Source organism: Topomyia yanbarensis, chromosome 2 (genome assembly GCF_030247195.1).
Source record: "Topomyia yanbarensis strain Yona2022 chromosome 2, ASM3024719v1, whole genome shotgun sequence".
Lineage (NCBI taxonomy): Eukaryota > Metazoa > Arthropoda > Insecta > Diptera > Culicidae > Topomyia > Topomyia yanbarensis.
In genome coordinates this window covers 117,233,982-117,251,086 of record NC_080671.1, presented here as the reverse complement: position 1 = coordinate 117,251,086, position 17,105 = coordinate 117,233,982, and the positions used below count along the sequence as shown (strand labels likewise).

At 37.6% G+C, this 17,105-nt stretch overlaps 1 protein-coding gene across 4 annotated transcripts in view; it reads right to left on the bottom strand.

Moving 5' to 3' along the window:
- The window catches only part of LOC131679296 (ATP-binding cassette sub-family C member Sur), a 296,617-nt gene that overhangs the window by 131,064 nt on the left and 148,448 nt on the right, over positions 1-17,105 (bottom strand). For all 4 annotated transcript variants that reach the window (XM_058960005.1, XM_058960006.1, XM_058960004.1 and 1 more), the window contains exons 10-12: positions 4,862-5,290; positions 3,942-4,451; positions 3,492-3,597 (exon numbers count right to left, since the gene is read on the bottom strand). In XM_058960005.1, coding sequence (XP_058815988.1) covers positions 3,492-3,597; positions 3,942-4,451; positions 4,862-5,290 — 1,045 coding nt within the window. The remainder of the gene's footprint in view (positions 1-3,491; positions 3,598-3,941; positions 4,452-4,861; positions 5,291-17,105) is intronic.

Sequence of the window (17,105 nt, the reverse complement as noted above, 5' to 3'; positions counted from 1 at the left end):
TTATCGCGGATTTCCCACACTGATATGCATGCTGCATTTTGTGCAGTGGATATTCAACTAAACTAACGTTCCTGATGTGATGATCGATTATCCGTTCCAAAGCTTTCAGAAGAAAAGCTGATAGGCCTAAAACTCTTGGCTTCTTCATAGCTTGAGCGCCCCCCTTTGGGAATAAATCTAACAGTTATTTCTCGCCATGCTTTCGGGATATACCCGGTAGCAAGACTGGAAAGCAAAATCTTTTTCAAGACATGTTTAAGAATATCAAATCCCTTTTGCAGTAGCACGGGAAGTATTCCATCTTTTCCGGGTGATTTGTATGGAGCAAAGCTGTCAACTGCCCACTTGACCGATTCAGTGGAAACCAATGTGCGTGCTAACGCCCACGAGTCCGAATCACCAGAATGAGATCTGTGAACATTGTTCAACTCCGGATCGATACAACCTGGAAAGTGTGTGTCGAAGAGATAATTAAGAACATCTTTTTCGTCCGTCACATAAACACCAGCTTTGGTTTTTAAGGAGGTCATCTGAAAATCATTCGATTTGGAGAGAATTTTATTTAATCTGCTAGCCTCGTTCAGACTAGAGACATAAGTGCATAGGCTTTGCCAGCCGTTCTGCAGATCTAAGACATTTCTTATATGCACTACGAGCTGACCTGAAAGCCCTGGAGTCATCACGCTGGCGCCGGTTTCAAGCTCTTCTCATAACTTTCTTCGTTCTTTCAAGCTCGGCCCTCCACCAAGGGGTTCCCCTAGTCGATTTAACAGTACGAAGTGAACAAGCTACTTCGTAGGATGCTAATATGAATGAGTTTGTCGTATCCACGATACCATCTAAGTCGTCTAGTTGACCAATTGTTGGAAAATATCCATGAAATTTAGTCGCCAAGTTTTCCAAAAAGAGGACCCAGCTTGTAGATTTCGGATTACGATATGTTACCACATTGAAGGTGACATCAAAGTGATCGAAAAATATACATTTATGATCAGATAGAGACGGTTAAGTTTCATTTGGAACCTGCCAATTTCCCAGCTCATGCAAAATTCTATCAGAGCAAAGTGTTATGTCTAACACCTCTTCCTTCGCAGACCTCGCAAAAATTGGTCGATTTCCCACATTCAGAATATGGAGATTTGTACTAGTTATGTACTCCAACAGTTCAGAGCCTCTCAGATTGTTGTCTGAGCTGACCCAAATGATGTGATGAGCATTCGCATCACTGCCGATAATGAGCGGAAGCCCATTTATGCTAAAATATGATACAACGCTTTTGAAATCATCAGAAGAAGATGCCTCGTTATGCGGTAGATATGCTGAACAATATATACATTTTTTGTCAATGTTTCCGACAGTCAGTGTAACTGTGACAACACAGATATCGCGAGTTGTGAGCTCCGATATGAGACACGCGTCAATAGCCTTATTTGCAAGAATGCAAGCACGAGGCATTTCACGTGGGTTAGTCATGCCTGTCTTGTTGTAAGCAATGAAGACAGTGATAAGTAACTTTCCAAAATAGAAGTTTCCTTTATGGAAATACGATTCTTGAACCAATGCTATGGAAGCTTTACCTTCCTGCATGAGTCGAGATTAATTCATAGTTGCTGTACGTTTATGCTGAAGATTGATTTGTGCTATTCTAACCATTGTTGATTAGAGAACTGTACATTTCATTTCCAACATAAATTGCACAACAACTAGAGGACACCAAGCGAGTTGGGATGTTAACGCATATAGCGAGCCATATCAGGTTTAAATGGGACACGATCATTTGATTCCCACGAATTGCGAAGAAAATAATGGTCGACTGTGTCAGAGATTCGCATAACACAGTAAGGGCAAAACCCAAAATGCTCCTTGCGCGACTGGCATATTTTAGACCCTCCAGTCATCAAGTCCTCGGCACAGAACTACACCTTGACTTAGGGTCTCCTACTTTCAGTCGCCTCCTACGACACGGCCTCTCATTTCTCATATCATTGCATCAATTGTATTCCGAGTAATGGAACTGGTGAGACACCCTCCCTAATACGACTAAAATGGGCTTTTCACTCTAATACGCTCGAAAACTCAACGCTTAACGTGTACGAAACAGAATGTAATGCAACATAAACACATTGGAGAATGGATTACACATTACTTGAAGTGCAGAACTAGAGACAGCGCCATATGTCTAATCCAAAAGAAGAGAAAAAGATTCCGCCAACTAGCCCCAGGCTCCCCTAAATATTATTAAATTATAAGAACATCCATATTCTAACAGCAGCATTCACCCAAAGTTTTTAAAAGATACTTCTTTTCAGATAAAATTGCACATAATGCTAGTTTCGGTACGTTAAGTAATCACTAAAGACTAAAGAAAAAAAAATTCGCTCAGGTGCCCAACACCGCCTCTAGGCGGGCAAAGTATTTTACCAAAGAACCTAAACTTCCGAATTATCCCACTAAACCAATTCACATCTACAGTGAAATGCTAGTAACAGGCTTAGGTTACTCAAAAATATTTTTTTTACTATGCTATATTAGGCATAGGCCTGCTAAGCCAAGACAAGTTTCGGCTTCACTTGTGTCTCATCGGCATAAACAGAACTTCTGCTCGAACGGGACATCACGTTTGATCAGTCGTTTGATTGAAACACATAGTGTGTTTTAGTTTTAAGGGATTTGCGTCAAGCCGGCGCTAATCTATTCCGACAATGTGTTAGTGTCGGTTTCTGATGAGGCGAAGCCGAAACGCAACATAGTATGATATTTTTTTTAGTTATTGAAATTTCCAAAAATAGTAAAAAAAAAGTTTAATGAAGGTAACCACTAAACACAAAATAGTTTGAGCTTCAATTGCTTTTGACAGAAAGCTACGAATATTCCAACAATGTATGTGTATAAAAGGTCTAAGCGTTGGGAAGAAATGATAGTGCGGATGACAACGTACAGTCATGTTTTAGTAGCCTTATTTAGATTTTTTATAGAGACCGCCTAGAGGCAGGTTACATATATTGCTTGGGTCCATTGCACCACTATTATTCACGATTTCAATAGTTTGGGCACGATTTTCGTAAGGTTTAATTTTGGAAATCGTGACCCAGCTCCTGAAATCATAATAAAGCTCGCATTTTTCATAAGTTTATGAACAGCTCTGAAATATACCGTAGTAAAACACTATTGTAGGTAGTATAAGTCTATTTCAAACCAAGAAATAAACTAAAAAAATGCTCAAAGTTTTTACAAGGCAAAGTTATATGGTTTTTGTTAAAAGATAAAATACCAGCTAAATTTGCATTCTTGACCAGACAGAAATTTCGTTTGCCTCAGTAATCCCAACGATACGATTAACACAATATATCGATTTTGGTTCTCAGTAAACTTACGTCACGATGAAAATCAGAACTTGAAACATCCGCTAATACCATGACCGGTCCGTCGAAAAGATTCTCTCTAGAACAGAACAGGCCCCTGGTTCACAGTTACCAACCGATAATACTTACTTGTTCCATTTCACTTCTCCGGACAGATGATTTATTTCTTTCAATAAAGCCGCCAGTAATGATGATTTACCACTTCCACTGCGACCGACAATAATCGTTAGTTTCCCTGATGGCCGAGATGTTGATACAGTCCATCGTTCCAAGTCAGTGACGGGATTGGGTGGCAAGCAAGAGCGGGAGGTTGAAATAAAATATAAATTAAATCAATATGTTGTCTGAAATCCCTCGCATTCAATCACCGGCTAGAGCGATTCGTTGAAAACCTATAAATAATAGTATTTGATATCAAGAAGCAGAAGTCTATCCGATACCCTCAAAGAACTGTACACTATTGGTTCTTCAATGGGATTCAATTGCTAAAAAGTTAACTTGTGGTTTTGTCCTAACAATTTCAAGTTTCTGAGTTGTAGTTATATTTAGAATATGCATACTTATCGTTAAAGTACTCACCATTAGGTATACGCAGATAGTCGATCTTCAAAACAGCTTTAGATGTGTCAACTTCCCCGGCATTATTAATCCAACCCCACTGAAAGCGAGCATCTCTAACATAAACCGCATCATCACCATCATCGCTCGAAGCAGCACCGAATCTTGACTTATTAGCAGTCACCGGTTCATGGCTTTTCGGTTCCAGTCGGTGCTTCGTCAATCGACCGCCCCCAGTCGGTTGACGGTCGCAGTCCGGGGTCGACCTCACTCGGGGATGTATTTCCCGATGCTCTTTTGAGCTACCCACAGACCGACGCTTCTGAGCCATTCGGTCGTGGTTGACAGCAACTTTTGCTAGCAAAGGAGAGCTACTACTAATTCCCGTACTGGATGCAGGATAGGGATCACCCGTTTTCGTTTCCTGGGGCAGCATATCCAGCTCGTTTTCACTTTCCCGCTCCGATGATTCATGGCATAAATTATCGGTTGAATTCACACTTGCCCTGGGAGATAGTTCTCGTTGCGCACCTGGTTTTGGGAGGTGGGACAAGTCAGTAATTTTGATTGGATCGTACGGTTGAGATACACTGCAAAGGTTAAATGGTCCGGAAATTGCTGAATTGGCTAGATTTTTCTTTCATCGAAGAGTTTTGCAATGTAGGTTTAGTTTTTAGTCCTTGTTGTCGTGAAATCACGAAAAAGGCGTTTAATGGTTGAAATAGTCATTGCATCTTTGAAAATTAGTAAATTTAATATGCTGCTTTCTCTGAAACTAACAGATTACTGGTCAATTAATCACAAAAAATGAATATTCGATGTAAGGAACCAGGTTAATAATTATCTAAAAACCAACAGTAAAGGATCACAAATTAAACTCATACCATTCCTAATCAGACCCGAACCAGCACCATTTTATAATATTATTCCCATTTACTAACCTATTTCCAGGTGTTTCTCCACAACAGCACGTAGTACACCATCAACCTCAGGAGCCACCCCTTCGCGGGCTATATCCCCCGCTTCATTATCTTCGCATTGATCGTCCACCGATACGTCACTGTCGGAACCGTTTCGAGTGTCGTCGGCGACCAAAGTTGTTGCGCTCCATTCCCCGCCGGACACTTCAGGTCGACCGAAGAACGCCTCCAGTCTGCTGGTGCTCACCACCGCCGACAGGATAATCGGAATCGTGATTGGAAAGATAAACAATGGAACCGTCAGTTGATTAAACAGTGCCAGCGAGGCAAACAAACGAGCCGCGGTAAATTGGACGCTCTTCGAGCCGGGCTCGTTTTGCTCCTCCAGATGGGTGAATACGGCCACCGTGACGAAGGTTATCAACACCGAGGAGATGTGGGTGAGAAGCACTGTTTTATTCCGGGATAAAAGAAAGGTGAATAAAGATTGGATTATATTGATGTAATAACATTAAGTTTACACGGCAGTTTGAGAGCTCGCGGAGTGTATACTTGTAGGCAATGGTATTAGGTATTGTTTTTAAATATTTGAAAAAAACAGTAACCCTGGCACGAAATAATAACTAAATTAAATAATATTAACATTGCAAATACAGTTTTATCTCAATGTTGTCATCTCAACGAAGTCGTATTTGACAGTTCAGACTTCAGATTGACAAAATCATGACAAAAAATTCTCAAAACTTCGAGTACACAAATTCTTCTCAGTATTGAGTGATATTCAAACATGGATTTATGTCTTAGATAACAAATCCATAATACGATTTCTTTCATACGTTTGCTAAAAATATACCCATTGTTAAAAAAGGTTTATATTATACATGACAACAAAGTAGTGATATAAGAAATGTTTCGTCTAGCGGCTAGGAGAATTGAATTTTTATAACATTTTTGGATCTAGCATATTGATATTGATTTTTGTGTTTAACAAGAATCAAAATCAATAAAAGAGTTCAAATAGTTGTTAAATTTTATAATAATTTAACGCTCCTAACATTGAGACGAAACATTTCCTTTATCACAATTTTGATCTTTCATTATTTTTTCCAAGTTTGTGCAAAATACACAAACACAATTAGGGACAGGAAGAACGCAATAAAATGAATCAAATGAAATAAATATACAAAATACATAAACAGAATAAAATACATAAGACGAGAAAAATTAACAACATGACAAAAGAAAATGACATTAAAATTCATTAAATTAAAAAAACGAATAAAATAAACAATTGAATATAATAAATATAAAAATAATCATTGTACGAACGAAATTAATTGAATGAAAAAAATATTAGAACAAATGATAAAATTTAAAAAAATGAACGAATATAATGAATAAAATTAATAAAATAAGCATAATACATACATAATCAATTATATTCATTCAATGAGCGAATAAATGAAGTAATCGAATTAAATTAATTAATGAATAAAATAAATCAAATGAATATATGAATAAAATTAATGTATGCATATAAAATGAATAAAATATATCGAATGAATGAAATGAATAAAGGAATGAAAGAAAAGATAAAGGTTAGCATTTTTCAAGAGCATAATTAGCGAATGAATTTTAACGTATCCAAACTATCGACCGTTTCAGGGCTGAAGACTATATAGTTTTCACTAGAAACTTGCTACGTCACGATATACCTTCCTCTCATGCTCCAATATGGTACATTAACAATAACAAAACTTTAAAAGCAAATGTAACACCATGCTTTCTGCTATACTTTTAAACTAATCGGTTATTTCAATTTACCAATTATCTCCTCCTCTTGGCATTAATCGATTACAACAAGCAACATTGTGAAAATAAACTGGGGAAACATTGTGTGGATAAACTGGGGAAATATAAGTTTGACATAAGACGTGACGCGGAATAAATTCTAAACATAAAAGAACACCCAAGCAGCTGCTAAGAAGAGTAAGTTCTAGCGTTGAAATTTTCAGTTTTATGTAATAGAACTGTCAAAATTATGAATCTAAAACTAAACCACTCCGGAACGTGTCCTTAGGTCGTTATTTGACTCGAAATTATTACCCTCAATCTATTGCTCCTGAGTGTATGTGCTGAATACACTTTACATATTCAAAACACAGCTATTAACGTGTTTCAAATGAAGCAACAAAGAGAACGGTAGTGTAAACCAGTTTTAAACCACGAAACAAAACTGTTCGTAATAACAAATCAAAACCCTCTCTGAGGATGCGATTGTTTCTGTTTCAATTTCACTTTTCAACTTATAATGTAAACACCATGCTGCCGGATGTACCCTAATGAATTTGATTGATAAAAATACTAATACTTGCATTGCTAGATTGATAACAATTAGAACCAATCAGGGCATTATCTGACATTACTTTTCGGCTGACTATCAAGAATCAATCTCAATCTCATCGCCCGCAGAAATCTCCAACTAACATCAGTCTTTCAGAAGGCGCAAATCCTGTTCAGTCTGCCCGTGCTTTAGAAATACCTACAGAAGCATATTATCAGATGCCTGATTAATAGAAACGAAACGCGTATATTCAAAATATAAAAACTGTTTGTCAATAGGCGCATTACCCTACAAACGAAAACATGAGAATTGCAACCATCCCAACCCAACCAGCCTAGAGACTGTGTGGCATCCAACGGGTTGAAGTATCTCAACCAAGAATTGATCCACTGGGTTCCTGTTCCCATATCGTAAGAGGCGACTGAAAACAGAAGTCCTCAAGTCAAGGTGTTTCTCCGTGCCGAGGACTGAATGGCTGGCAGTCGCGCACGGAGTGTCGTGGGACTTACCCTTGCTGTGTTACGTGAATCTCTGACACAGTGGACGTTTGTTTCTTCGCAAATCGTGGAATTCAAATGATGGTCATGTCCCTAATACCCATTTCGGGGTTCGCTATAGGCGATTATAAGCCAACGTGTTTGGTATCTTCTAGTTGCTGTACAACTGCTGATGATGGAATGTGTAGTACAGTAATTGAGTATGGTTAGAGTAGCACAAATTAATCAGCATAAACGTACATCAACTATGAATCTATCCCGCCTTATGCAGAAAGGAAGAGCTTCCATATCTTTGGTACAAGAACCGTATTTCCATAAAGGAAACTTCTATGTTGGAAAGCTACTTTCAACAAAAATGGCATGACAAATCCACGTGAAATGCCTCGTGCATGTATACTAGCGAATAGTGCTATTGACGCATGTCTTATATCCGACCTCACAACTTAATTGGACAGCTCACATAGACTTAATTTATTTTGACAGCTCACATAGATTTCAGGATCAAAAAAGCTTGCATGGCCTTCAGCCAACGTAGACGGGCATTCGGCAAATCTTGGGGACTCAAACGCAAGTACATTCAGTGGATCTACACAACAATTGTTAAACCAATACTGGCATACGGGTGTCTTGATTGGTGGCAGAAGGGAGAAGTCATGACAACCCAAACAAAGTTAAACCATCTTCGGAGGATGGTCTTGATGGCGATGACTGGTGCGTTCTCGACAACACCTACTGCTGCTCGAGAAGCACTCTTGAACATAAAACCGTTACTGGGCTCTAGAACAGTAACCCAATAGATCATGCAACTAGCCACACAAGACTGTGGCCCCAAATGGTTACTTGGGATGAGTATATAGCTGATGTTACGACTGTCGTTGGTACAGAGGGGTATATCCGGCTTTTCAGTCAATAAATAATATCGAAGACTACTTTTTTATAATGCCCCGACGTTTCGACCGAAGGCTGAAACCAACGGTCGAAACGTCTGGGCATAAAGTAGTGTTCGATATTATTAATTGACTGAAAAGCCGAATACAACCCTCTGATGAGTATATACTTGCTCCCAGTGACCTTACACTCGCATGTAGTTTTCCTTTTAAAACTTTCAATGTGAGAATTCCTCTTCGCGAGGAATGGCTGAATGGAGCGACAACTTGAAGAATACGTAGTTTGTTATACTGACGGTTCTTTGTTGGAGGGCCGATCCGGGGCTGCTGTCCACTGTCGTGAAATGAGATTAAACCAATTTCAATCGCTTGGTAGATACTGTACCGTGTTCCAAGCAGAAATCTTTGCGATTCTGTGTGCCGTGCAATCGGAACTTCAACAAGGAATTTGCGGTAAAAGAATCTATTTTTGCTCTGACAGTCAGGCTGCCCTGAAAGCACTTAGTTCGACAGATTCGAGATCGGAATTAGTAATCGCATGTCGAGCTCAAGTTGAAGAACTAAGCATATGAAATTCTTATTTAGGACTGGTGGTATCCAACGGGAAAAAACTCGCTTCCTCGCTTTGCAGGCAGGGTACGATCACCGTCGCCAGTGAGATAATCATATGTTCTTTCTGGGATGTCACCATACCCAGGGATAGCATAAGGGTTAGTGCATTGGGCCGGAGTCTCAAAGGTTGCGAGTTCGAGTCTCGCCTCTGGGTGGGGAATTTTTTTCACATGATTGCTTAGCTTCACTCATCATTTCCGATCGTTTTTCCCCGTTGGATACCACCAGTCCTAAATAAGGTATTGGCACTTAAGCCAAAAGACCAAAAAATTGAATTATTAATATGAAATTCTATCTACCTTCTATATATACCCGGTCATTACGGTATTACTGAAAATGAAGGGGCAGAGAAATTTGTTAAAGCGGGCGCTGTGACTGATTTCGTTGGTCCAGAATCAGTTTTTCGTTTTTGATAAGTTGGATAAAGCGCAAGATCCCAAGAGGGGATGCGAATATTGGCGTAGCTTACAAACTTTCGTTCTTACAAAGATTTTTCTGCCGGTTGTGAGTCCGAAAATGTCAAAAAATTTGTTGCATTTTCCAAGCACAATTGCAGTATTCTAGTCTGAGCACTGACTGGACATTGCAAACTCAATGATCACATGGCTACTATTCAGCATGCTGAGTATTATTCGTGTGATCTTTGTGAATCCGATTACGGAACTTCATATCATTTGATATGTAACTGCCCAGCAGTAATGCAATTGCATATCCGGATTTATAGTTCTCTACACATATATGAACCTATGTACATAGAGCTGAAACTCAAGGATATGCTATTGTTTCTAACCCAGTTTGGTTAAGAGTTATAGTTTAACACATATTTTAAATGACACAATCTCTTCGGGTGTGTTGATATATTCACTCACTGTTAAACTAAAAATTCTAAATTTTCTGCTATTGTAGTACCTGCAGATTGTTCAGCACCCTTCCGGGGGAGCAGAATGCTCCATTTTAAATATTCTGTGTTGTTATTTTCCTTATCTCCAACCTTACCACTTCCCCAATCCTTCCCATCAGGGAAATGATGAAAAAGATGGTCATGGCGAGTCACAAATCTCCGATCAACATGGGAAATCTGCCATTTGAGCCAGTCGCTACTGATTCTTGATTCCTGATGAAACGGTTGGCAGTCAAACCACTAAACGATACTTATATTGAGTTCCGGTACTCGCTCCAATGAATTGTCAACAACAAGACGGTTCTCCTGTGAATCTCTCCCTCATTGGAATCATCATTGAGAGGAATTGAAAATGACCATCATTTTGTTTACGGTATAAATACGGTGATAACGGCCATCTTATTGCAAACAATGAAGTAGTATTAATAAGCGGGTGGTTTCCCGTAAATATAATTGCATAAAATAAACAGAAAGTTGGAAGAAAAACCCAACAAAGCACCGCATACTGCCTGAATCCAAATTTCCCAATATCCTGTGCAATGTCGCTTTCGAGCAGGCAATATTTTTGAATGGCCTTAAGATACGCAATCCTAATACTAACCCAATATAAACAGGAACTCAAATGTAGACTACTCTTCTCATAGTACAATTTGTGTACAATCTGTACAACTGGACACTACCCAAATACCTTCAAATTGGTCTGCCACAGAATCTAATTATGGATAGCGACTCAAGCAGCTGAGTTCAGTATATCGACTCAATCGTAATTGTTATTACCACAATTTAGGATACATAAACTAAGAAAACTATCCAAGGAAGTTTATATAGCATAAACTGTGAGATAAATTATCAAATAATTCGTTTTGAAAATGTTTCAATTATTTTCAAGGAAAAAATAGTTTTTATTATTCTTATAAATTCCAGAGATCCAGTGATACAGTACATTACTCTTTGTGCCACCGAAAAATGCACTGTATCTAAAAAACCAGTCAAGATAGAAGGTTGCTGTCTTCGACAATGTTTCTTGTGAGAACATTTCCCAAAACTTTGCAGAAGATAGTTCCACATTATCTTTTCAGTTCACCGAATATGTTTCGTATAAATATTTTAGACTGCTAAATGATATTCTTTAAATCCTGCTACCAGAGCCATGGAGACAACCGGATACAAGTGATTAATACAGAACCTTGTAGCATCTTTGTTCTACTTTCAAATGCATACTGACTGGTCTGCCCGTTTTGCCCGTTCATGAGTTATTTGAGTGTTGAACATTTTGAACTTCCAAAAAATCTTGGAAAGAAGTTATAATGAAAAAAATGATTTTTTCGGTATTTTCTCTAATAATGCTCTATCTTTAAGATTATTAAAGATAGACTTTTACCACCTTCAGTGAAGTTTCCTGTAGAAGAATTTACTACAACTTTGTAGAATACACCAACTCGCTAGCTCTACACTGATAATATAAATTCGTAAATATAATGAAATCGATCATACAATACACGAATTCATTCGTCGTTTTCTGCAACGAAGTATTTTCGTGCATTCTAAATAGTAGGTTTCGTTCATTTCATGAACAAGAATAGCCGCTTGGTGAACGAAATCTTTCGTAAATTTTATACGTTTAATGTATACTGCACGAATGTTTTCGTTGATAACGACATTATTTTTCGTGAATGAAACGAAATGTTTTGTTTATTTTAATAAACGTGTGTGTATATTACGAACGATTTCGTTAGTCGCACGAAATAATTTCGCTTATCTTAGAAAAGTGTTCGTATTTATTATCCTCTTATTGTTTTCAGTCGATCTTTTGGGATCGATGTTTGACAACATAGATTTTTTTATTTAAAAAAATCGATGTGGCCAAATCGATTTTATTGTGGTACGAAGAAATGGCCGCTTGATGAACGAAAGTTTTCGTAAATTTTACTTATTTAGTTTACATTGCACGAATGTAATCGTTGATAACGACATTATTTTTCGTGATCGAAACGAAATGTTTCGTGTATTTTAATAAATGTTTATATATATGATGAACGATTTCGTTGGTAGCACGATTTCGTTTCGTTCATCTTAGGAAAGTTTTCGTATTCATTAGCATATTATTTTTTCAATCGATATTTTAGGATCGATGTTTGACAACAACGATTTTTTCAACTAACTAAAAGCATCGATCAGGCAAAATCGATTTTAATTCAACCTGCTCCCTTCTATTGAAGACTAAAAAGACTGTGGTGTGAAGTAATGGCCGCTTGATGAACGAAAGTTTTCGTAAATTTTACATATTTAGTGCACATTACATGAATATTATTGTTGAAAATGGTATTATTTTTCGAGAATGAAACGAAATGTTTCGTTTATTTTAATAAACAGTTGTGTAAATTACAAACGATTTTGTTGGTCGCACGAATTCATTTTGCACATCCTAGAAAAGTTTTCGTATTATTAGCCTCTTATTGTTTGACAACATCGATTTTTTTTATTTAAAAAAATCGATGTGGCCAAATCGATTTTACTGTGGTACGAAGAAATGGCCGCTGGATGCTGCTTGATGAACAAAAATTTTCGTGAGTTTTACTTATTTAGGTTACATTGCACGAATGTAATCGTTGATAACGACATTATTTTTCGTGAACGAAACGAAATGTTTCGTGTATTTTAATAAACGTTTATGACTTTTACAAACGATTTCATTTGTCGCATTCGATGTTTTAGGATCAATGTTTGACAGCACCGATTTTTTTTAATTAAAGGGATCGATCTGGCAAATTCGATTCTATTTCAACCTAAGACAAGACGTGACAATCGGCTTCTTATTTTTCCTTCGGCATTCTTCTTTTCGCATATTTTCACCCTGCCGAAATCTTCCGAACAGTGTTGCTATTTTTATTAATGAAAATGGAGTCTTGTTAATTTATTTTATGCCAGCAATATTTTGCATCTTGAATTCACTATATTGAACTAGGGCATCGTTTTTCCATATCATGGGTGCTTAGTAAGGTTTAATGAAGCCATTTTCTGAATAATTTTAGATTATGGTGTGGTTTCTGTCTTATTTTTGTTAAAGTTAATCAACCACGTATACGGTAAATGCATGATAAATACTTGCTTCACTTCGCCGCACAATTTCAGTTCAATTTAGTAATTTTCTTTTTTACGATAATAATTTTATTTGTCAAAAGTAATGACAATCTTTTATTATAAATATAGCAACACAGCCAAACATCATTTCGCTATCCCTGCAGTAACATTGCGTACGGTGCAAAAAGTCAGAATCAACCAATCAGGAGCTGGAACATTCTGACGTAAAATTGGAACAAAAACGGCCCCCCATATTGTCACGTCTTGTCTTAGATTTCAACCTGCTCATCATTATTGAGTACTAGAAAGATTGTGGTGTGAAGAAATGGAAGCTTGATGAACAAAAGTTTTAGTAAGTTTTACTTATCTAGTGTACATGGCACGAATGTTACCGTTGATAACGACATAATTTTTCGTGAATGAAATGAAATCATTCGTTTATTTCAATAAATGTTTGTGTATATTACGAACGACTTCGTTGGTCGCACGAATTCATCTTAGAAAAGTTTTCGTATTTATTGTCTTCTTATTTTTTTCATTCGATCTTTTGGGATCGATGTTTGACAACACCGATTTTTTTTAGTTAAAAAAACAGATCTGGCAAAATCGATTTTATTGTGATATGAAGAAATGGTCGCTTGATGAACGAAAGTTTTCGTGAATTTTACTTATTTAGTGTACATCGCACAAATGTTGTCGTTGAAAACGATATTATTTTCGTGAATAAAACGAAATGTTTTGTTAAGTTTAATAAACGTCTCTGTATATTACGAACAATCCCGTTGGTCGCACGAATTCATTTCGTTCATCTAAGAGAAGTTTTCGTATTTAATAGCATATTCTTTTGACATTGCTCCGGCAGAGAAAAACTCAAAATTATTCATACAAAACCATCGAGTAGTTTGCGATGGCTCGACTGAATCCGTACTGATCCAGATTCTGGATCAACTAGAAGCGGAAGAGGTTTAGAAAATCGTCCTAAAACCGGCGGACACGAATACGACTACTAAATAGTCAGACCGAGATCGTCGTGATCATCAACAATTATCTGACGTATAGCAACAATGACTCCATATTGAAGCTCTGTTGACGTTGACGGTTCGACGAATGGTGCTCGTAAATATTATAAAGAAATTCGTATAGAGCAGCGAACAATTCGTTTGCCGAACGAAGCTGTTTCGTAATAACCCAACGAAAGTCGTTTCGTGGTTTTCACGAAAAACTCGTAATAAAAATAAATGTGTTTCAATAGAACTACAAACGACTCATTATATGTACGAAAAATTCGTATATTTTATGAAAATTATCTATACGAAACTAATGCATAGCGATTTACGAATATATTCTACGAGCAATAAATCTTGAATCTCACTTATAGGAGGATTAATCATCAAACTTTGGACTTAAAAAGATGGGGCATCTTATTATCATAAATTCATCCGACGGGTAGTATATCGCTATAACAAACCATTTTGGAGTTATTCAAAACGATCACGTTTTTCGCGTTTTAAACCACAATGCAATGGGAACCACACAGTAAACTACCATGCGTCCACACAAGTTTAAAACAGTCAGTAAACGCACGGTATATTACTCAAAACTTGTACTATGTAATCGATCATGCGTTCACACTAGGCGCCAACTGTAAGTGACCGCACGGCAAATTATTCTTGACTGATCTCCAATAAACTACCATGCCACCACTTCAGTAATGAATACTCTGCTCAGATAGACGCCAAAAACACCAAAAAATGAGACCCCACTTCCTCAAGCAAAGAAGTTATGAGTGCTGATGAAAGCACAATGAAATCGACGCTTAGAAATTTTTAACACAATCCTAGAAAAAGTTGTGCATGAGGTTGAGGTAAATCGATATTTAGAAAAGATAATGGAAATGACGAATTGATCGGAAAAAAACGAACACCATGGAGGAAATGGTATACATAACAAAGCAGAGGCATTTCAAATTAGATCCTATCACTAGTCAGAGTCACATCAAACTTTAATATTACTGTCTTGCAGTTTAACAAAGCCATTTTTCATTCGCCGATCTTTAAAATAAAAGTAAAAGAACGAAAATATTTTAATTTAGATCAGAGGCACATCTCAAACAACCGCGTTTATTCAAAATTACTATGACCTTGCTCACTTGTTCCTGTCATATAATCCATTTGTTTCCTCAATAGACGGGATTCGATGAGATATGAAAAGATGCGCATAACAAATTCATCACTTCAATATTCAAAAGCGTAGCCGGAAATTGATTACTATTAGCTAAACATTTAATCAATCATGTCTCTATTTATGCATTCAGCCCGCGCAGTTTCGCTTGCTCTGCTTCCAGCAACCTTCGCATCGACACGATGTAATTAAGGAAAAGACGTGTCTCGTCAACTGTGCTAGCAGAAAAAAGAAAGTAGGACACCACGCGCGAGCAAATATCAACCCATTCATTGGTAGCAATCACTTCCAAACTTTCAACCCCCCGGTCAACGAAGGCTGGTGCAAATATCTACGCGTCTACAAACCATTTGGACCGGGCCTATCCAAGTTGTGACAGACTAAACTATGACTGGTGCTATCAGACTGGCATGTTGTAATATAGATCGGTCACGGGTTAAATTCGGTAGGGTCAAACTCGTTGGAAAGGTTCAGCAGCCGTTAGGCTCTCGCTCGCGTCAATGAACTCGCTATCGCAGTTAGACGACCGACGGGCTAGGCAGTGATTTGAAGCTTTTTGTAGGCGTCTTTTTTTTCTACTTCTCGGATGCATTTGTGATGAAAAAAGAACACGGGTACCAAATGTGCAAAGAGAAAAGAACATTGCATTCATTTCGATAAAGTAGCTTACTTCAGCTTACATAGTCAAAATGTTCAAAACTGTGTTTTAATTATGAACTAGCATACTATGCATGTTTAAATAATATACTAGCAGATTATATGCATATACATTTGAAAACGGATAGAAGCTTTCTTTAGAAATAAGCTTACTAAGGGGTCAATAAAATTCGTCATCCTTAAATCCCAAAACTGGTAGTGTGCGTTGAGAGTTCGAAAAAAGTTCCTATGCTAAACTAGAGCTCAATCGGACAAGATCAAGGGATACCGCAAAATTTTCAAAGATCGTTTTTGTCATGTCTATGAAATTCATGAATCGTCGAGATCTGTAAAAGGGGAGCTACGGTGAACAGGTCGTTTACAGATTACAGTAGTAGATTGATTTTTGTAATACAAGGGACTTTTTGGAGGTAAGAAATTTCTTGTTTATACACGGCTAAACACATCTCCAACACACGAGCACCACTGGTTCTTATTTTCAGGAATGAAATTTCTCCAAGTAGACGTATTTTATTGTGTGTGTGTTATTGTTTATTGTTGTTCTATTGTACTATCTTTGGTTTGGATGGACATATTGTAATTGGCGTTTTTCTGTTCGTTGTAGTGTGAACGATTCTTTATAGCAACGAACTGTGTTGTGATTTTCATCAGACAGATGTTGGACGGATAGGAAAGCCTTTGAAATCCATAACTGTTGTGCTAATGTTCCACAGTCACAGGGTTTTGTTCCTTGAATTCGTTAATTTCAATAGAAGCACTATACAGTAGCATACAAGCCCGTGCTCATGGGTGGAGGGGGAGTTGGGGGTTCAAACCCCCCCCCCATGAGGTTTTTGAATCACTTTTGAAAATTTATTAACTTCCTGTTCAGGAAACAAATATACTTCAAATCGTTTTGACACATAAAATGTCATTTGAGTTCGGTCACTCTAGAAACAAGTCAATGAAGAAACGAATGAGGAAACTTTGCGAGGGTGGCTGAAAAGGAAGTTGGACGGCTTCTCTGAAGGATCGGTTTAAGTTTTGACAAGCTTCGATATTAGCAACAGTAGTGAGCAGACAGCAGATGTCGGTCAGCGGGCTACCAACGGCAGCTAAGGAGGAC